Genomic DNA, 23,249 nt, shown 5'->3' on the forward strand with positions numbered 1-23,249 from the left:
GGTTCCTTTTTGGTCACATTTTCATGTAATAGCAATAATTGAGTTTCATCTATAGTCCTCTTTTTCTGTGTTATCTTTGCCAGAGTTTGATGTTAAGGTTATGCTAGTTTCCTAAAAAGAAGTGGGAAGAGTTCTTTCTCTGCTCTGAAGTAGTTTAAATAGCATAAGAGCGCTCTGTTCTTTGAAAGTCTGAAAGAATTAACTTATGAAACCATCTTGTCCTGAAAGTACCTTGTTCTTAAAACAGCAACAATATTCAGCAAAAAGGTCCAGAACTCTAAAAAGTGAACAAACAAAAACTCCTTAGAGTATATCCAAATAAATGAAAGGGTCTGAAACACCAATAATGTTGAGAACAAAGAACTGCTGTACTGATCCTGGTCATTTTTTCCACTTCTCCTCCCTCCCTTCTTTTTTATGGTCAGGGAAAATGCTGTAGGTAGGCTGATACTGATAATAAAAGGATTTTCTGTCCAAAAGTCATCGTCTCCTCTCCTCTATTCCAGTTATATTATAGAAGAAAGGGTGTTACTTCTGCATGGGCAAGTTCTTCTATGCCCTGAAAGAAACCAAGAGTGAAACTCAGCTGGGAAAGCGTCAGTTTCACTTTGTCGTCATTTGCTTCCCAATTTTGCTGGGAAATTTCTTACTTTAGACGTAATAACCAAGCTGACATTCTACTGTAGCCAAATCCCATAAGGAGTTTCAAAATGAGTGGGTGAGAAAATACATAAGCTCAGCATGCTTGTACTTATTTAATATGAAGTGAAAATCATTAGCACAGTCTAGGTAGGTGCGTGGTGTGTGCACACACATAGAGCAGGGCTGCTTCTAAGGAATAAAAACCATCTAAGCAAAGCCCATCTTTTTACTCAACTAATAGTTTACTGTTAATATGTGGTTGATAGTGTATTATGTAATCTTTGGTAGAGTTATTAACTTCTATAAATGATATCAAACACTTTTTGATCACTTTAAAAAATATGACCTTAGGCAGGTAATATAATTTAGCAGTGTACATTTGTGAACTGTGGAGGATACTTCAAGACAGTCATAAGTGGTATTTACAGAGGGATGTAGGCATTATGTGAATGCTTAGATATTTGAGTATTTTAGTTGATTGTTAATCTAGAAAAAATAATTATTGACATGGTTTGGGGGCATTCTCTGTGACAAAGAATGACTTTGCATGTTTTTTAAAACCATACCAGTTATCCAAAAGTAAATGGTAAATAAAAATAGCCTATTGATGTAAAACTTCACTGTTCTAACTAATCTGATGTCTTGCGTTAGCTGATTAGCTGTTATTACTATTTATACTTTTTGTTTTCTAACACCTTATAAACACGAATATTACTGTTTAATTTCAACTTGTTTGTGTTTAGTTGTGTCAAGCCAAGTTTTAGTTTCTATTTGCTGTAGGATTTATGTTGTGGCTGTCATTCCCCCCACTATCTCCCATGCTTGCTGCTGTGGTTTTCACTCATTGGTAGAGGGAAAGAGAAGGCTATTATCTAGGATAGGTAACAAAAATCTGTTGATAGTCCAGGACCAAGGTTCTGAGTCATCTTCAAAAAAGGATAACAGAGAATATGAAATGAATTACTTGCGAGTAGGTGGCTAATTAATGTACAAAGTCTTTTGAATTAGGTGCAATATTTGACAGCTGTTCAAAAAAGTTGAGGAGGATTGGAATAGGCAGTGGTACTAGGTCCTTCACAACTGACAAGGCTTTGGAACCTATGTAATACATATTATAGTTTTTCAATCACTAGTCTATAGGAACATATTTTTTAATTGTGGTAGAATACACATAACGTGAAATTTACCATCTTAACTATTTTTAAGTGTGCAGTTCAGTAGTGTTGAATGTATTCACATTGTTATTCAACCAGGAAAAACATTTCTTAAGGGACTTATTTTTTTAAGAAAAAGAGTTTGGAAAGTATATAATAATGATAGTTGTTTGTCTCACGGGGGAAATGTCCTGTACAGAAACCTGTGTGTTCTTCCTTTTACCTTCAGAGATACTCCAGGATGTTAATTGTCTCCACTAAATTATGAGAGTAAAGAGTTTGAGCACTGATGATCTGCAGTAGCTTTCGCTTACCAATACTTTTCCTTTGCAAAGAAGAAGAGTCTATTGAAAATAGTTTGTTAACAGTGAAAACAAAGTCTGTCTTTCAAGTCATTGCCATGAGAAATTATTAGAAATTGAATGGACTAAGAAAAATAATGAGTTCCATTTCGACGGTTACTTAGTAAGTTGCATAGAAGTTATATGAATTCAAGGATTCTGTAAGTTATAAGAATCCTTGAATGTTTGCGGTGGAATGAGGCATGAAGAATTGTTCTCTTGAGCAGCAGAACAAACACAATCAGGTAATTTTGCTATGGGGAGTGACTTTCTATAAGGACGGAAGTCAGGGACTCAAGTCCCTTCAAAATAATACATTTTTTAAAATTGCTTGAAGAAAATCCTGTGTTATTGTGGGATATTTAATTGATTTTACTATTCATAACCATTTATTATGTGGCATTTACTATAATGTAATTCATGACTGCATATATTTGCTATCCCTAAACTAGAAATGCATTTCCCTTGATACTGATGTTTCTCAACCTTTTTAAATCCATATTTCCTTTTTGATAAACATTAAAATCTCACAAGTCCTAGGAGAGTTTGATATGTACCCGTCCTTCCACACAGTCCTCTCTTACACCTCCTCATACTGAATATAAACTTTCTCTTGTAGATTCCCCCATCCAAGAATATTCTACAGAGCCCTACTTTATACAGTTTATGAAAACAGATTTTTAACATTAAATAGCCATTTTTAAACTGTATTCGCCCGACCTCCCCTCCACCCCCACCTCCCTGCCATCTCCAAATTCTAACATGCCCCTCCTCAGGGGAGAGGATACCCCTTAGTGGCTGAGCAAGCTAACTGAGCAGTGCCATGTTTCTGTCCACCTCAGAGGGTAGGACTTCATATGCCTTTTCCCTTTTGGTGTTATACTGTTTAGTTGTGCACTTCAACCCATAGAATTTGTTAAACAGTCTGAGAGAAAGAAGTACTACTGGAGAAAAAAGGAAGTGAAGCAAAGCTGAGACTCATGGGTGTGGTCTTTGACTCTGAAGTCTTCTCTTAACTCTTAGAAGATAGCACAAAAAGTTTCATCACATTCTAACATCCAGCAAAATGGAGAACCTGATCTGAGGAGCTTTAGGTTTGATCATTGGGGTTGTCTTACCTTGTTTATCTTGATGCATTTAGCCAACCAGTTTATGGAAAAAATACAAAATCCAAATTCTGACACTGCTGGATCTATGATATTAGTTTCTGTTATTTCAGTTCCCTGATTGGAACACAGTAACAGTGTAGTGCAGTGGGTATATCCATCACCAAAGTTTACAACCTGGAAAGGGAGAACAGAAATGCAAGTTGTCATTTTGGAGAATTGGCTGCTTGTGTTATGGAACTCTCTTAAAAGTGGGAAATGAGCCTAAGTAAATGTTAGGAGTGACATTACCTTTCTTCGGGTAAGGAAAACACACATACTTTTGAGTGTCTTTAAAGATTTACTTAACCATCTATGACAGAGGATGTCCTTTTAGAGGATGTTCTTATTTTCTGCTTTTTGCTTCTGATGCTTTTTGTGGGTGAAGAGGGGAACACAGGGCTAAGATATAGAAAAGACAGGATGTATCTCTCACTTATTCACTTCTTTGTTTGCTAAGGTGGTAACTTTTCTGAAATAGAATGTGAACTCTTATTATTATTCATACCCCAAGGGGTTAGGAAAAGCAGGTGATTTTTTTTCTAGGGTAGAGTGGAAGAGGTAACAGTTACCCAAGGTGATTTCCTTCCCCATCCTGAAACTGCTTTAGATTTAAACTGACCTCTCACCACAAGTGTGAACCCTAGCAGAACACTTACCCAGAAGCAGAATTGTCTCAGCAGTGGGGGAAACCCAGCAGAGGGGCCTTTCCCACCCCCCAGATCACCCACACTTGCCTTTACAGCCCCACAAAAAGTAGACCTTATTAAAGAATTGTAAATCATTCTGGGGTGGGGGTGGTGGGAATCTACCTTTAAGCCTGCGATTCTTTTTAAACTTGAAGTCCCGATATATATAACTAATTAAAGTTGAGCTCCTGTGGTTGAACTGGGCAGTTGGTGGTGGAACATTGTTTGGTTCACACAACCCCAGCCTCAGTGGGGCTCTGGAAGCACCACTACTTACCTTTATTACTTTATTCAGAATTGGTTAACTGTCATTTGGCAGCATGATACTGGTTGCCAAAGACAACAGCCTTAAGATATTTTATCTATGAAATAAGAAAAGTTCATTTAAAAGGGAGAAGGAGGGTGGGAGGAATTAGAGTACAACTTCAGAAGATTCGCCATCCAGATAGTAGGAGTTCCAGAAAGGAACTCCTTCCAGAAAGGGACACAGAAGGACTAAAATTGCCGAAAATATAATTTGAGAGAATTTCCAAGAACTGAAGGATGAATGTCCAGATGGGTTAAGTACAAAATCAGAATTCAGAGTGGCTCTGTACTTTAACAAAAACAAATGGAAGCTAGAAGAGAGCATAGTAAAGCTTTCAAAATTCTGAGGAAAAATTATTTCCAACCTAAAACTCTTAACCTGGCAAACTGTCAGTAAAATCTGAGGGTAGAGTAAAAATATTTTCGGTTATGCAAGTTCTCAAAAAAATTTACTTCACACACTCTTTCTCAGGAAGCTACTAAGGATTTGCTCCACCAAATAGGAGAGTAAAACAACAGAGATGAAGATTTGGGATACTGAAAATGAGTGATTCAGCTAGAGAGAGGTGAACAGAGGGAATCCTCAAATTCAAGGTGGAAGAAGGTCACAAGATGAAGGCTTTCCTCTGAGATGAAATTGATAGAGTAACTGAACTGTCTGAATAAATTAAGGAGTTGTATTAGTGATAATAAAAAATAAAGCAAAAAGTTTTTTCAGGGCAAAAAGGTTTTTCGGGAAAGGTAAAGGAGCCATAGTATAGTATATGACTCAGCAGTGAATAGCATTGCATAGTCCTAAGAAAGTAAAGCTTGGGGGCCAGCCCGGTGGCATAGTGGTTAAGTTTGCACAGTGGTTAAGTTTGCGTGCTTCACTTTGGCTGCCCATGGTTCACAAGTTCGGATCCTAGGCACAGACATAAAACTGCTCGTCAAGCCATGCTGAGATGGCGTCCCCCATAGAAAAACTAGCAGGACCTCCAACTAGGATATACAACTATGTACTGGGGCTTTGGGGAGGGGGGAAAAAGAAAGGAAGCTTGGCAACAGATGTTAGCTCAGGGCCAATCTTAAAAAAAAAAAAAAGACAAAGTAAAAGTTGAATGCTAATCCAAATCATATCCAAAAATAGGATATAATTGGGAGAATGGGGATGACAGAAAGTACAGGGAGGGGGGCAAAAAGAGAGCTGAATCCTTCCCATGCATAGTGGGAAAACAAGTAAAACTGAGAAATCAATAGTGGCAATATTAGCATGTTATTTAGAGATAACAGAGATAAATACCAAAAGGAATCAACCAAAAGAGCTGAAAATTGTTGCCAAGGTAAAGCAGGAAATGGGGAGGGTGGGGAGGAGGGCAAAGGACTACTGTTTCTCTTAAGCTTTGTGAAGTTATGTGACTCATTAAAATATAGATATGTATGGCTTTAATTAAAAATAAAATCAAAACTAAATTAGCGTGAACGAGGTAGAGATTGGACTTTCACATCAGAGAGACCTGGATTTATCTGGGTCTTCCATTTTCTAATTCTGTGACCCTAGTCAACTTATTTGACCTTTTGAAGCTCAGTTTCCTTATCTGGAAATGGGAGATAATATATGCTCCTGCAGAGGGAAGATTAAAATAAGGTAGTTTATTTAAAGCACCTGGCAAATAATATTACCTCAAGAGATGTTGGTCCCTACCCTTCTTCCTAATGTTTCCCATGAACAACCTCCTTCATTGTTGGGATGCTTGCCATTCAAACACAAGACTAAGACTGTCCTTCTGGTCCATGGCTCTGTGCCTCTTTGGATTGAAGGCATGTCATTAGGATCTATGTCCTTTCTCAACTATCTGTAGATAGTTTTAGAATTTAAATAGAATTGAGATGGTTTGAGTATTAGTAAGGAGAGCATCAAGGTAAAAGGGCTCTTGCTGCTTGGTGGGAGAAGAGCTGTGGTCACACTCGAATTTCTCTCTCAACATGAACTTCAGTGCAGATGCCATTAATGGAGTCTCTTGCATTAGTAGAGAAAACACTTGTCATACAGACTGATGAGTTGTGGAAATTTCATGGAACCGGGATCGTTAGAGTGCTATTGCTCTGGTCCATCTGCCAAAGTATTAAAATACTTTTTAAAGGAAAAAAAAAAAAGATCATCTACTCTAGCAACTGCTAGTTTTGTTTTCAAATTCTATATACTTCTCTGGAACAATTCAGAAAGCAGATCTCTGTGAAACAAAAGGAGACTTTATGAAAGTCTGTTTCCCTGCCTTGGTGCATATTTGTGTAGTGTTTTACACAGATACAGTGCTCTCCCAGTTATGACTTGACCCCCTATGGCAATGGTTCTAAATCTGTCTTACAGCTGCTCTTCCCCTTTCCCCCTTACCCTCCCTTCCCCCCAAAAATTATAATCCAAGAAGTCTTGGACAGGGTTTGCTGATCTATTTTTTTAAACCACCCTGATGGTGATAATGTGCTGACAGGTTGGGAACCTGTCTCCTACATCATGCTCTACCCCAAACATTCTAAACTGGGGCAAATGAGGGAACCGAGGTCCACAGAAAGGTTAAATGGTGTGTTCACTCTCACCCGTCAACAAGCATGTCTAGACTGGTCACGTATTCTGTACTCCAACGCTGATTTTATCTTTGGTTGATTAGGCTTTTTAACTTTGATTCTCTACTCTACAAATTGTCATAATAGAGAAATTAACACTTTACACAAGATGTGGTCTCAGTTAAAAATTGTTTGGAATCTTTATTTTATAGCTTCTTTATTTTTCCTAGTTGCAAAATGAAGTGAAACAGCAAATCTAGATTTTTAATAAACTCTTTCTTCTCCACAGTTGGGATAGCACAGCAAGTATTAGGATTTACTAGGTCTGAATATTCATATTTGAGGAAAACTGTTGTGGCCCTGAAAAGAGTGGAAACTTGGGTAGTGTGGGCACAGATGCAGGTCTGAGAGGTTGGTTTGTCAGCCTACCCAGGAATTTTTGAGTCCTGTCTTCAGGAGTATTCAACAGTTGGATTGAGAGAGTGTGTTGCATGATGTAAAAATATTGCATCTGGTTTTAAACTTTTATCGTATTATACATTTAAAGTCGCACCCTAAACGTCTTGGGAATGACTGGAAATGGAGATCTGGAAATCTCTGAAACCTTATTTATTTTCTCAATTGAGTTCTCACAATTACTTCTAATAAAACAAGTTGTGCCTTGCAAGGATTTACCCAAGAGCCTCTAGGTGTCCTCAGGGAAATTAAAAGCAGGGCTGTGAAGAGCCGTAGAGTCCTGTGCCAGTGGTTAAGAGCGTAGAGTACAGCTTGGTAATTATGTAGGCTTTTGCCTCTTCCCATTTATCATTGGTAATATTCTCAAGGCTAAATGACTGCTCAGCAACTTAAACTGCAATTTAAGAGAAAACAGACCTTTTTGTGAAAAGGTCCTCTGGCTCCTGAAGTTTCACTCTCTTTTCATAGAAGAGCTCTCTCCTTTCATGGTGGTTTTGTTCTGTTACAGTAAATGACTCAGAGATGCTGGAGGGGCCCCTAATCTGTTAACTCATGAGATTTTAACTACTTCTTTTTCGAAAACAACTTTGCCCTTTATGAATCTGGTGCAGCCTGTGACATCGCTCACATTATTGTCTTCTGTTGTGGGAGAACTTTTCAAGATTACTGAAAATATTTTTTTTGAAAATTTTCTGGTTAAGACCAGAAGATCAGTGCAAACTATCCTACTCTTGTGAAAGATCACTAGTAATACTATTTTATTATCATAAATTTGGTAGAATAAAAAAGAGAGACTTAGGAAAAGTCACACATTCACTCTACCAGAGAGTTAGTTTTCGTTATTTAACAGCGTGTAAGGGTTAGCAGAACAGAGCGTTAGATAACATTCCCACCTATTTGGCTGATAGTCTCTTTATAATAAGATAACGGACTTCTACTAAAATACCTTACTGTTTTATGCATTTCCTAGTTTTCCTTCTGACATTGTACAGATAGTAAGTGGGCTTATCCTCTTTTTTTATTTATGTTAGGGAGAAAAGAAATGTGCATCTTGTGACACAAAATGGTACAATAATGAGTATTGTTTCTTTCTCCACTATTTTCTTTTCAAAAATGTGGCTTTTTCTGCATGTTTTTGGTAAAAAGATTTTGGCCTGGTTGACTGTCCAAAGATTTACCAGTATCAGAGGACATTCAAAAGAGAACTTCCAAGAATATAAGCAGGAAGGAGGGCATACTTAGCCTTCATTTCTTCCTCTAGATTTTGTTATCACTCACTTGGTACATTTTTCTTACCTATTGCTAATTATGTCTCTTCTAGTAATTTTGGCCAAAATTGAATTCAATATTCCACCCCACCCCCACCCCCCAATTTTTATTCCTGTTTCTCTGTGCCTGGCTATCATCACTGTCTGCCTAGTATTTTGAAAAATATGGCTGGTGATCCATCTTCAACAAAATCACCTGGCTTACTCTGCTTATTAAAATATAGATTCCGGGGCCGCGTCCCAGGCCCATTGATTGGAGAATTGCAGGGATCTAAATGCTGCCTTCTTGTCTATGGTGCAGATCTAGTTGGCCAATGAATTCTGTTGATTCTGCCTTTGAAATGACTCTTGAACTCATGCATCTTTCATTTTTCCTCTGGTTCAAGCCTTCACCTTTCACTCAGAGTACAGCAATAGTTTCCTATGGATATTCCCACTTTGTCTCCCTCATTCATTTGTATTCTATGCTAGTATCCAGTTTACCTTTCTAAAACATGTCCTTCTCCTGCATGAAAATCCTCCATTACTCCTGAATATCAGCAGGTTAAAGTCTAAGTTTCTTAGACTTTAAGGTCTACTTTCTAAGACAGTCTGGCCATAACTGAGTCTGCTATGTATAGTTTATGCAGTTAGTGTACTCTATAACTCTAGGGAGTTCCATTCCAATTATGGTTTATATGAGTGGTGCCCCTGGGCTTTTGCAGTACAGCATAATCATACATAGTGGCTCTATCTTGTCTTAGCACCCTCACTTCCCCATCCTCTCTGCATACACAGTAGACTTTCATAAGTAGAATACTCAACTCCAGTCCCTAAATGCACTAGACTAGTGAATTATCAGTGCCCCTTGCCTTTTCAGAGTAAATATTCTTTCTCCTCTCATTCTCTACATGTTGAAATCCTTATATTTCAGGGCCCAGTTTAAGTGTTAGATCCTCTCTGAAACCTTCCACAATCCTTCTCATTTTAATTCTTCCTCTTATTTAGCTTTATCTTGCTTGTAGCTCTTATTTAACAGTTCTTTTTTCTTCTTTTGAGGTAAAACTTAACATACAATGAAATGCACAAATGTTGAGTGAACTATCGAGTGAGTTCCTACAAATGCTTCTTCTACCTATGCTTCCCAGACTGCTATCAAGATTTACTCATACCTTTTTACACATTTATGATTGACCTGCTAATAAGGTTAATCATTTTCATGTGTGTCTGCCTTACTAAATTATAAGCTCTAATTAGAAGAAAAGGCAGGGATTATGACCTCGTTTCTTTCTTATGGAGAAAAGGAGCCCCTAGTATATGTTCAGCACTGAACCAGTCTGGATTATTACCCCAGTTAGGATACAGCTCAGCCCCGCTCTTAAGAGACCTCAAAGGCGGTAGCTAAACAAGACAGAAATTTTATTTTTCTCACATATTACAGTTCAAAGCATAAAATGTCCGGAGCTGATCTGGCAGCTCCGTAATGTCAAGGATCTAGGCATCTTTGTTCTTGTTGTTCCACCCTACCCTTGTTGTTGCACTATCCCTAAAGTATTGTCCTCAGCATGGTATTCTGGGTGACTCACCACAACATTCCTTCCAGCTGGGAAAGGGAAAAAGGTGAAGAAGAGAGCTCATCTTGGAAGTTACATTTTCTTGCCAATGACCAGAATGTAGTCATGTGACCAAACCAACTAAAAATCAGGAATACTAGAAGAGGAGAATGGCTATTAAGGAAAAAGTAAAATATAAGCTTCATATATGGTCTCATTGACTCTTCACGGTAACCTTATAAACTATGTATGATAAGAAAACTAATACTCAGAGAAACTGAGTAAATGGCTAGAAAATTGCAGATCTGGAATCTGAATCTTTTTTCATTGTATGTAGTAAAGTGGTAGGAGAGAATATATAAGTGCTATTAAATAAATAGTCATTAATTTTCACAGTGTTATATCACATATTTTCACAGTGTCATATTATCTCTTTGCTTTCAGGACAGCCTCTGTAACTTTACTCCATGCTTCTACCATCTTAAAATGAAATGCCGTATCAACTGATTGTACCCAAGGCCTAGTTTGTAATACAGTTTAAAAATAAAATGGCCACTCCTTTTAAATCTATAATATCATTTATCAGGAAAAATAAATCACTGTGTTTGCCAAGCAAAAGCTTCTATACTCTGTAGTTGTTTGGAAATGCTATATAATCATAAAGTTGACGGAGATTATATCATTTAACTTCATTTTGAAGGCAAGGAAAATCGAGGTCCAGAGAAGATACAGGACTTGTCCTTTATTTTATTCCCATCCCTACCTCTTCTCAAGTATCATGGAAAAAGCACTAGCCTAATTATTTCTATAAATAACCATCATTCTTATACTTAAGAATTGTCACAAGTTTGCAGAGTTGTCCTGATCAGGAAAATCAAGCTGAACGTAAGAAATGCATTTAATCCTGGCCTGTTTTAGTGAAGGATAGATATTATCTAACACTAAAAACATCTTTATAGCTATCAGGAACCTGTTTCAGAAAAGATGGCTGCTATTTGATAAGTAAAAGGAATGACTGAGATCATTCCTATGCATAACTGAAACCCCAGATCAAATGCCACCTACCTCTCAAAGCCTTTCCTAAACTTCATAAATAGATGTGACCACTTTCCTCTCCAAACTCTATGGCCTTTGGGTATCTCAGGGTACTCGTATATATATTTTAAGTTTCAGCTAATGGTGCCTGTGTGAGGACAGGTTTCATGTCTGTTTTTTTCTCACTGCATCAGTGGTGCCCAGCAGTGTCTTTGCTCAAAGTTAACACTCAATAGATTTTTTTTTTTTTTTGCTCAGAAAAATTTGCCTTGAGCTAACACCTGTTGCAAATCTTTACTCTTTTTGCTTGAGGAAGATTGTCTGTGAGCTAACATCCATGCCAGTCTTCCTCTATTTTGTATTTAGGATGCCACCACAACATGGCTTGACAAGCAGTATGTAGGTCCGCACATGGGATCTGAACCTGCAAACACCAGGCCGCTAAGGCAGAGTGAGCGAACTTACCCATGTAGGGGAGAAAGACGTTTCCTCTGCCCACTCTAGGTCTTTCTGGCAGGGCTATGAATTAAATTCACATGAGACAGAATAACAGGAGAAAACTAAACACAGCTTTATAACATGTATACATGGGAGAGACTCAGGCAAACGGAGTAACTCGCCAAAATGGCAGAGGTTCTCATCTTAAATACCATCTTTAGCTACAAAGGAGGATGTTGGGGGTGGGGCAGTCAGTTATGGGAGATTACCAGAAAAGCACAGTAAACAAGAGTAAGGTTATTATGTAGATTTAGGTCCTTGCCTTCTGCATTGATGAGAGTTTCTAGAGAAGATCATCCCCCTTCTTCCTGGTGCAGAGAGGGAGATAGCTTTAAAGATGGAGATTTCCTTACAAATGTAAATGTTTCTTACAAAGGGTAGCTTATACTTTTCAGAGTTTCTCTCCTGTCTGCAGTTTTTAAAAGTAACCAGCCCAAAATAATCCTCATGCCAAAGAGAAGTATCTTGGGGTAGCCAATTCCAATCCCCCACACCCACTTCACCATCATGCTGGCCCCAGTAGATGTTTTATTGAATGAACATATCCACCATGACACCCTGGGAGAATACTTTGCAGCTGGCTTTAATAAACAATCTTTGAATTAAGAATTTCAAAGATTTAGTCCTAGTTCACACATTTACAGCTTTGTAGCTGTAGGCAAGTCATTTAACTCCTCTGAGCCTTATCAGTCAAATGGGAATACGCATAATAGGAAATGAAGAATTGGTGAAAAAACTTTGTAGAAGAAACACAAATCTAAGGTGGTACTATCTCTGAAGCCCTTTGCTACACCCCACACAGTGCTTTACATGTAGTAAGCAAGTACTTTATTCTCAGATTGAGTAGTAATGGGATATATTTTATTAAAATCAAAGTTTGGCCCTTGTAGTTAACAAACCTTCATTGGAGCTGGGGAAACTTTACCAAGGGATGATAAAATTATCTCTGTTGCACATGCTGCCTCTCCTACCCTAGGCCAGTTTTGGTGAAAGAGGAAGCAGTCTGCTGCCCAGGGATTTTCTTGGTGCTTCCTCCTGGGTGGGCACATGCTGGACCCTGGAGGCAGAACAGCAACTTGCTGCCTTCCATTTTCCTTCTTGCAGGAACCACCCAGGGGAAAAAAGAAACTACCGCCTGAGGGACGTAGGCAGGTGGGTGGGGACTAACCTGTCTTCAGGAGGATTGCTGGGGAGGTGGGGGAAGAGGGCAGCACTCAGGTGCTTTGCTTTGCATTCTGCTTACCCAGCTATCTTCTGAGGAATCAGTGACTTAATCTTTTCCTTGTGTGGAGGAAGGAAACCAATAAACCAAACCCAGAAATGTGGAGATTACCATGAAAGGCTTTCCTAAAAATACATTTAAAAGAGTGAAACCATAACTAGAAGAGTGTTTTCAAGGCAGAGGTTCCTCTAGCTTTGACCTCCTGGGTTTGGGGGATGAGAGTGGCCATTAGATTTGGGTTTGAGCATGTTTACTATGAATAAAACCATTTCCCTGAAGCCTGGCAAGTTTTGCAGAAGGCATACCAAAATGTAATTGAAATGTGACTGCCTCTTAAATTGTGAAATTAATTTTACACTTGACAAATGCTTTTAAAAAATAGAAGAACAAGTGGCTTTAAAGTTCAGGGTGTTAATGTTTGAAATCTGCCTGGTTTAATTAGCTGGGTACTGGAGATGTTTCCTTTTTCTCTGGTCAGTGTCATTGATCTAACACCCAATTCTCTTCTTGGTTGTGAGATAGGAATTAAATGTATCATTTAGTTAGTTGTATTGACCTGAATCATATCTCCCCAGCATACATTCTTATTTCAGGAAATAGGATGCATCCATGTGGAATTTACTCAGTAACTCTTCTTAGTGACATTTGTGTGATCTAATTCAAGGACCTGAAGTGAAGGCTTCACATGATTTACTTGCATATGATGCAGCTATTTTCAGTACTGCATTTACATTTTTAAAAACAAGAATGTACCTTCTTGGTGAAACAGACATGCGTTTTTAGACTCACAGACTCAAGAACTGTAGAACAAAGAAGTTTCTTAGAAATCAAGTCCAAACATCTTTTTTGTATTGGAGAGAAAGAAACTTGGGTCTGAAAAGATTTAGTGGCCTCAAACTAAGGTCACAGGGTCAGTCAGAGATAGAACAAAACAAGAAACTAGATGGGTTCCCAATACAAGGCTCTTGTCTGTCCTAGATATAAAAATATAGGTGTGGTTTACATTGACAGCTGTCATGACATGTGCAGCTTTTTAAGACAGTGATAGATAACTTAGCCACTTAGCTACCTAAAAGCTCTAATTTGTGCGTTAGCTTATTATAGTATACTGTAGTCCCTGTAGCTGCCTACCCTTAGTTTTCTTTTCCTGCTTGTATATTTAATTTTTAATCTTGTGTGTATTTTTGTAAGCCACCTTAAATCTTTTGAATGATAGAGTGTTTAAATAAAGTACTCAGTGGTACTTTGTATTAATGCTAATTGCTTATGTTTCCACAGTGTCTATGGCAGGTCAGAGATCCTGTGAGTGTTAATGATCCTAACAGTATTTTATCTATCAGAGGTAGCAGTAGAAACAAACTTCCTAAGTCGAATGCCTAAAAAAATTACCATTCATTCATTTCTTCAGAAAGTAATGACACTGTGATCCCCATAATAAAAACCCTGAAATTGCTTTTATTAAGCCTGGAAAATTATTTAGGAGTGTATTTAGTGTCTTAAAATGAAAGACTGGCTGGTAGAATTGAAATATTACCTAGGTATTTAAAAGAGCACTGTAATTATGGTCAACTGATTTTTACCATAGTCAAAGTGCCAAGGCCATTGAGAGGGAAAAGAATAGCCTTTCAACAAATGGTGCCTGGATACCTGGATAATCACATGCAAAAGAACGAATCTGGACCCCTACCTCACACCATATCCACATTAACTCGATGGACCACAAATCTAAGTGTAAAAGCCAAAATTATAAAATTCTTAAAGCACAGGTAAAAATCTGCATGACCTTGGGTTAGGCAACAGTTTCTTAGATATTACATGAAAAGCACAAGCAACAAAAGACAAATTAGATGAATTGGACTTCATCAAAATTAAAAACTGTGTGTGTCAAAGGACACTATCAATGAAATGAAAAGACAATCTACAAAATGGAAGGAAATATTTGCAAATTATGTATATTTGATAAGGGCCTAGTTTCCAGAATATATAAAGAACTCTTACAACTCAACAGTAGAAAGAAAAATAACCCAATTAAAAAGTGGGCAAAGGATTCGACTAGACATTTCTCCAAAGAAGATATACACATGACCAATGAGCACTGGAAAGATGCTCAACATTATTAGGGAGATGCAAATCAAAACTGATGAGGTGCCACTTCACGCCCACTCAGATGATATAATTTTAAAATGGACAATAAGTGTTGGTAAAGATGTGGAGAAGTTGGAACTCTTGTGCATTGCTAGTGGAAATATAAAGTGGTACAGCTTCTGTGGAAACAGTTTTGGCAGTTCCTCAAAAAGTTAAACAGAATTGTCATTGGACCCAGCACTTCTGCTCCTAGGTATATATCCAAGAGAATTGAATACATATGTTCACACAAATATGTATACACAAACAGTACCTTTGTTCAGAATAACCAAAAAGTGGAAACAACCCAAATGTCTATTAATTGAGGAATGGATAAACAAAATGTGGTATATAAACATGGTGGAATGTTATTCAGACATATAAAGTAATGAAGTACTATTACATGCTACAACATGGATAAACCTCAGAAACTTTATGCTATGTGAAAAAAGCCAGACACAAAGGCCACATGTTTTATGATGCCATTTATATGAAATGTCCAAAGGAGGCAAATCCATACAGTCAGAAAGCAAATTAGTGGTTGCCGGAGGATGGGGAGAGGAAAATTGAGACTAACTGCTAATGGGTATAGGGGGTTTCCTTTTATGGTGATAAAAATGTTCTGGAATTAGATAATGGTGATGATTGCACAACGTAGTGAATATACTAAAAACCGCAGACATATACACTGTAAAATGGTGAATTTTGTGTTACATGAATTATATCTTAATGTAAAATACTAAAAATTTTCAAAGCATTGTGTACCCAAAGGTGAAATGAAAGGTGTTATGAAATATTAGAGACTGAGATTAGAAAGGATTTTCACTCATAAAGAAGTAAAATAAGGGGCCGGCCTGGTGGCATAGTAGTTAAGTTTATGTACTCTGCTTCAGCAGGCCAGGGTTTGCAGGTTCGATTCCTGGGCATGGACCTCCACACTGCTCATCAAGCCATGCTGTGGCAGCATCCCACATACAAAATAGAGGAAGATGGGCACAGATGTTAACTCAGGGTCAGTCTTCCTCAAGCAGACAGAGGAAGATTGGCACAGATCTTAGTTCAGGACCAATCTTCCTCACCAAAAAGGAAAAAAGAAAATAATTTGATATCCCCAAAATCCCCTATGACTGATAGAGAAGTTTCTATTCTGTGCCTTTCAGAGGATTAAGAGAAAGGTCCTGTGGTGTTTTTACAGCTGGACAGGAAGAATCAGAGTTATTAGATGGCCCTCTGCTCAGAGCCAAGGAATGTGGTTAGAGATGTGGTGCAAATTGAGATGATAAAACCAAATTACCTCAACTGAGTAAATGACCTATACTTCAGAAACAGCAGGGAGGTTGGAAAACTAATGGGGAGTAAGGGTAGGACTGAAGGGATGTGGTTTTTCTTTTTTAATGTACAGTCCAACAGCAACTCTCCCTAGATTTTTGTGCTAAAATAAGAGCATTTTCACACATTTTAATTGCTCTGCGATAACAACAGTGTGAACTCCATCCGCAAACATTTATTATCTATTTAATTTTTCTCTAATTTCAGTGTAGCAAGAATTCACCTTGTAAGTGGGAGTAACTGTCTAGTAGAAAGAAATCCCTTCTCACGTTGCTAATCTGTTGTGCGTTTCTATGATAGAGTACTAATAACACATGGCTTTTTGTATTTCTCCATTTTTAGGTTGCATTTATAGATTACAATTTCCAAAGTAGCATCTCTATGAAAGCAAACCCCTCTTGCTCCTTGAACATTAGTAAAGAATATTTAAAAATTGTAGAAGTTAAAGTTTCACAATATTTCTGATCAGGATTTTAGATGAGACTTTTATGCCTTTATAAACCTTTTGTAATACTTGGTGCTATAATGTTCATGATAAACCGTATAGAACTGTCTTTAAGATGCATTTTAGAAATGAGATTTATATAACTTAATGACTATCTAAATTGTTCTGATTATTTTCCAGACCTGCCATTTACTCCATCCTTTATAGTGATGCTACAGGACGGAGAGGAATGGATAAAAACATTGGTGAGCAACTCAATAAAGCTTATGAAGCCTTTCGACAGGCATGCATGGATAGAGATTCTGCAGTAAAAGAACTACAGCAAAAGGTTTGTCGTTTTGGTTTTGAAAGTTGTTATTTATCCTGGTAAATGGAATTTGAGAGTCTTTTGCAACTAAAAATATTGTTAGAAACTGCCAAAAAAACTATAATTACTGAAACAGGGATATATTAATGGATGAAATTTGAGATTTTTATCTGGTGCCTTTTAAAAAAACATTGTGACCTGTGGGAAGAGTTCATTTTAAGGTGATTCTGTGGAGGAAAGATGAATGTTATCTTCCATAAATAATTTTTAAGTAAAATGACAAAGTTAGAAGTATCACTGTCTCAGCTAGTTTTGTTCTTTGGTTTTTTACATTGTTGTTTGACTGGCAGGATGACTGTACAACTCTTAAAATATGCTGGAACTAAATTTGTTGTTAATTTACCTTCTTTGGAAAATGAAAGTACTAAACAGAAATTTTCTATGTAGAGGGGTAATTTTAAAAAGCTGAAACTTCTGTTACATCATTAAAGATTTCACTTAAATACTTTATTTTTAACTCTTAAAGTTAAAGGTGTTCTCCATAAATCTCATGGTACAGTCTGAATAGGCTGGCACACCAGTCACAACCTTATCACTAGGAACTGTTTTCAAAAGTCAAGTTCTTAGATGCCAGCCAAGGGCCAACCTTGCACGTTGGCTTTTCTGAAGATAACAGCTGAAGACATACTATATTAAATTATTCCTACAAAGAGTTGAAAGTGGAGCATCTTATGTTGGTTCCTTCAATTTAAAAAAAAATTTTACTAGCCTGTGAAGTTCTGAAGTCTAAGAAATATGCTAGCCATACAGTTCTGGGTTCTTCCGTAAATATGGGAACTCCACAATTCTCTTTTTCTTTCTAAGTGATGCATATACCATAAGCTGTTGTACATGTTTCTCTGCATTCCTCACAAATCATTATTCTTTGTGATTCTGTTGGTTTTCAAAAGCATACTCCCACTTATGTAGGTAGACTTATGGACTATCGATCTTCATTGGGGGCTCAGAGGAGCAACAGAGGCATGATAATGATGGGGAGCTTTCTGAAATTATTGGAATGAAGTTTGGAATTTGGATTTCTTTTCCTTTCCAGTTCAGGTATAAGGCATAATAATTTTTTAAAAAACAAAACCTCCCAGCTTTCATTCTTATTTTCCCATTAGATTCATTAAGAAACTTCAACAGTCCTATACTTTTCTAGGAAAGTTAGGAAACACAGAATTAGGGAAGGAGGAGTATTGAGCTATTCTTAGGTTAAGATAGAAACAGGAATTTTTGTACTCTCTTCCTGCACTGGCCAGTGGTAAGCAACTGAAAACTTATGTAGTTTAACCTCTTATTTGCCATGGAAGAAGCCTTTGCTCACATGAGCAATTATCCTAAAGAGGAGGAAGGGAAATATATTTTTTTTGTATTTGTCAAGTACTTAAGAATAGGAGAAGAAAAAATGTTTACTGTATGTTCTTTTATATTAGACTCAAAATATCCTGATTTAAGAAATATTGTTGAGTGTCTACTATGTGCTGGGTACTTGATGAGGTTCTGAGAATACTGAAATATGTTTATGCCCTTAAGGAACTTTCCAATAAGTAAAGAGGATAAAAAAGAAGATCAATAGTTATTACCATAGTGTTCTAAGTGCCATAATAGAGATCTGTGCAGGATAATATATGAGCACAGAGAAAAGGCACCTAACTTAGTCTGGGAGGATCAAGTCTTAAGCTCAGTATCAAGCCCAACACTTGGGCTCAGATTAGGAGGTATTGGGTAAATTAGAGAAGAGTCCTGAAAGCAGAGGGAGCAGTATATATAATAAAAACTCAGAAGCGAGGGACTGTATGGTACGTTCCATGTACCATAAGGTAATCCTTTGACTTCTGAAAGACTAGTCATGGTAGTACAGGAAAGAAGCTGTGAGGGTAGATTGGGGCCCTATCATGATGAATATGAGTAAGTAGTTTGTACTGTATTCTTATTCAATCAAAATTTACTGAAGGATTAATATGTGCTTTAGAAAAGTCTTCCTGATATTGGGGATAGAGGATAGATAGGATAGAGGACAGTGTGGAATTCATCTCAACAAATGTATGTATTGATGCTAACCAGTGTTCTAAGAGTCAGGACTGTAAAAATACCTGGCAACCATTAAGTTGCACTTTATGAACTTTAGTATATTTATTAGTATATAATTATAAATTATTAATATACTTGTGTTAAATATAAATGTACATATAATACTCAATTTAAAAAAGAAAAAATGAATGTCAATCATTTCAAGCAATGAGGACTTAAATTAAGCATTAGGGATGAATTAGAGAAGAGATCTAAGATTTATTTAGGAGATAGAATGGAAACCAGGTAGCACCTGAATGCAGGCTACTTCTGAGGGTGATGGCATAGATTCTAGGATGATACCCAGGTATCTGGAATAGAAGACTGGATTGATGGTGCTGATAACTGAAACCAAGAATGAAGAAGAGATGCAGATTTGAGGATGGAGAAGTAAGATGTGTAATTAGGTTTTAGTTATTAGGTTTAGTTACCTGTTGGACATGCAGATGAAAATGTTTAATAGATAGTTGTAAATTTGGAACTAGAAGCCTAGGTAGAGTTCAGAATTGGAGATTATAGAACAACAGATTTTATTATAGCCTTGAATGTGGATAACATTCCTGAGTTAGAGTGTATAGGATGAAGGAATATGTAAAGGGCAAGAGGGTAAGAGGAAGGAAATATGGCCAATCCCTTGGTTTCTGGAGATTCAGAAGTAGGTTAAGGAATTTACTGTGAACAAGAGGAGAAACACCTATTCCTCTGAGAACAGAAGGGAACAAGAGAAAAAACTGCAAATGAAGATAACTGTGCATATAGGAGGTGGTGGTGGCAGGAAGTTAGAAGGGTTATCATATATCACTTATATGTGGAATCTGAAAGAGTGAAACCTGTAAAAAACTGTAAAATGGTGGTTACGAGGAGGAGTTGGGGAGTGGGGTTAAGATTGATGATGTTTAGAGATACAAACTTGTAACAAGTAGTAAATAAGCCATAGAGATCTAATGCACAGTGTAATGAATACAGACAATAATACTGTACTATAATTATATAATGTGATAAATATCACAACAGCAGTCATATTACAATATCTAAATCTCTCAAAGTAACACACTGTACACCTTAAACTCACACAATGTTACTCATCAAATTTACTCAATTAAAAAATAAAGAGTGATCATTTGAGTCCATTTTTTTCTGTGAAATACAAGGTGAGGTCATCTACTGAGTGAAGTGATTTTAGGATATTCTGAGAGTGGTAGTAAAGAATTAAAATAGCTTCAGTTAATAAAAGAGAGAAGAAAAATGTTTCATTCACCCTTTACTGTGAACTTTTAGTGGTATCAGTCCATGTTTGTTGATCACTTTTTCAGCAGCTTTCTTGGTATAGAAGTAGAAGAGCTGGATGGTGAAATCCAGGATTAGGAGGTTGCAGAGTTAAGAGTACAAGAACAGTTGGATGGCCAGAAAGTGCGTACAAAAGCAATTGAAATTATATGCTTTGAGATATAAGCTAAAAGCAAAAGGAAGCTAATCTAGGAGGAGTCTAATAGATTAAGAACAAAAAGAAGGTTTATGGCTGAAGTTCTCATGAAGTGAGAGAACAGACACAGAGGAGTGAAAAAAGAGAGTAGAGAATGTGAGTCCAAGGGATGGGTTATTGTTAATGAGTTTCTTGAATTCCTCAATCCCATTCCAGTTCCCCACTTTCATGACTTATTGTGAAAATAGAAGATCCTAAAGATCAATATTTACTCATTTGATTTGATTTGGATATTTTGAATTCAAGTGTTAGAAGATTAGCCAGGGGAAGATGATCAGCAAGAAATTGAAATGGGGATCTCTGAAGTAAGGTACCAGTTGGAAATACAAATTTGGGAGTCATCTTCATAGGAATGATACATGGACTAATGGAAGAAAGAGGTACCAAGGAGAAAGAGAACAGAGCAAGAGAAGAGAAACAAGAGGACAACCTTGTACAAGGGAGCCCCAATAAGACTGTTAGCAGATTTCTCAACAGAAACTTTGCAGACCAGAAGGCAGTGAGATGATATATTTAAAATGCTGAAAGAAAAAAACCTATTAACCAAGAATTCTGTATCTGGCAAACTGTCCTTCAAAAATGAGAGAGAAATTAAAATATTGCCAGATAAACAGAAGTGGGTGGAATTCATTACCACTAGACCTAACCTACAAGAAATGCTGAAGAGTGTCCTTCAAGTTGAAATGAAAGGATACTAGACAGTAACTTGAAGCCATATGAAATTATAAAGCTCTCTGGTAAAGGTAGCTAAATAGACAGGTATAAAAACCAGTATTATTGTAATTTTGTCTTGTAACTCCATTTTTTATTTTCTACAGGATTTAAAAGGCAAGTATATAAAAAATAACTTTAAATCTATATTAATGGGTACACAATATATAAAGATGTAATTTGTGACATTAATAACAAGGTAGAAGGGTAGAACTATAAAGGTGTAGAGTTTTTGTATGCAATTAAAGTTAAGTTGGTATCAATTTAAGATTGTCATTTCTTAAGGATGTTATATATAATCTCAATGGTAACCACAAAAAAAAATCTATAGAATATGCGCAAAAAGAAAGGAGAAGGGAATTAAAATGTGTCACTACAAAAAATCAACTAAACGCAGAGACAAACAATGGAGGAAATACAGAACAAAAAGCTATAAAACATACAGAAAACAACAAAATGGCGAAAGTAAGTACTTCCCTATCGGTAGTTAACATTAAGAGAAAATGGATCACACAGCCTAATCAAAAGACATAGATTAGCAGAATGAATAAACAAATAGAATCCCACTATATGCTGTTGACAAGACTCACTTTAGATTTAAAGACATGCCAAAAATGTCCTTTTCACATTGAAAATGAAAGGATGGGAAAAGATTCCTTGCAAATAGTAACCAAAGGAGAGCAAAAGTGGCTATACCAATGTCAGACAAAACAGACTTCATGTCAAAAATTGTTACCACAGATAAAGGAGGACATTATATATTGATAAAAGGATCAATTCGTCAAGAAGATATAACAATTATAAACATATATGCACCAAACATCACAGCTCCAAAATATATTCAGCAAACATTGACAGTATGAAAGGAAGAAATAGTTTTACAATAACAGTAGTAGACTTCAGTATCCCACTTTGAACACTTTAAATAATGGATAGAACAGATGGAAGATCATTAAGGAAATAGAGGACTTGAACAACATTATAGACCAGTTGGAACTAATAGACATTTACAGAATACTCCACCCAACAACAGCAGAATTCACATTTTTCTCAAGTTTGCATGGAACATTCTCCAGGATAGACCATGTGTTAGGCCATTAAAAATGACTCTCTAAATTTAAAAAGATTGAAATCATACAAGTATCTTTTTTCTTCACAATGGAATGAAACCACAAATCAACAGCAGAAGGAAAACTGGGAAATTCACAAATATGTGGAACTTAAATAACATGCTCTTAAACAACAATGGGTCAAAGAAGAAATCACAAGAGAAATTAGAAAATATCTTGGAGACAAATGAAAATAAAATCACAACATGCCAAAATTTATGAAATGCAGAGAAATCAGTGCTAAGAGGGAGATTTTTTAGCTATAGATGCTTACATTAAAAAGAAGAAAGATCTCGGGGCCAGCCCAGTGGCACAGCGGTTAAGTGCTCACGTCCTGCTTCAGCGGCCCAGGGTTCGCCGGTTTGGATCCCAGGTGCAGCCATGGCACTGCTTGGCAAGCCATGCTGTGGTAAGCATCCCACATATAAAGTAGAGGAAGATGGGCACTGATGTTAGCTCAGGGCCAGTCTTCCTCAGCAAAAAGAGGAGGATTGGCAGCAGATGTTAGCTCAGGGCTAATCTTCCAAAAAAAAAGAAAGATCTCAAATCAGTGATCTAACTTTACACCTTAAGAAACTAAAAAAGGAACAAAGTAAACCCAAAGCTAACAGAAAGAAGGAAATAGAAAAAATTATAGCAGTGGTAAACAAAATAGAGAAAACTAATAGAGAAAGTCAATGAAACCAAGAATTGGTTCTTCAAAAACATCAACAAAATTGACAGACCCTTAGCTAAATTGACTAAGAGTAAAAAGAAGACTCCAATAACTAAAACCAGAAATGAAAGAGGGGACATTA

General features: G+C 36.9%; 1 protein-coding gene across 22 annotated transcripts in view; it reads left to right on the plus strand.

Annotated features, from left to right (window-relative positions):
- TANK (TRAF family member associated NFKB activator) overlaps window positions 1–23,249 on the plus strand; it is an 86,589-nt gene that overhangs the window by 19,004 nt on the left and 44,336 nt on the right. For all 22 annotated transcript variants that reach the window (XR_011528773.1, XR_011528767.1, XR_011528769.1 and 19 more), the window contains one exon: window positions 16,911–17,058. Coding sequence is in view for 12 of the 22 variants with exons in the window: in XM_070581370.1 (XP_070437471.1) it covers window positions 16,960–17,058 (99 nt within the window). In the remaining 10 variants the exon portion in view is untranslated. The remainder of the gene's footprint in view (window positions 1–16,910; window positions 17,059–23,249) is intronic.

The sequence above is a fragment of the Equus przewalskii genome, chromosome 17 (genome assembly GCF_037783145.1).
Source record: "Equus przewalskii isolate Varuska chromosome 17, EquPr2, whole genome shotgun sequence".
In the NCBI taxonomy this organism is placed as follows: domain Eukaryota; kingdom Metazoa; phylum Chordata; class Mammalia; order Perissodactyla; family Equidae; genus Equus; species Equus przewalskii.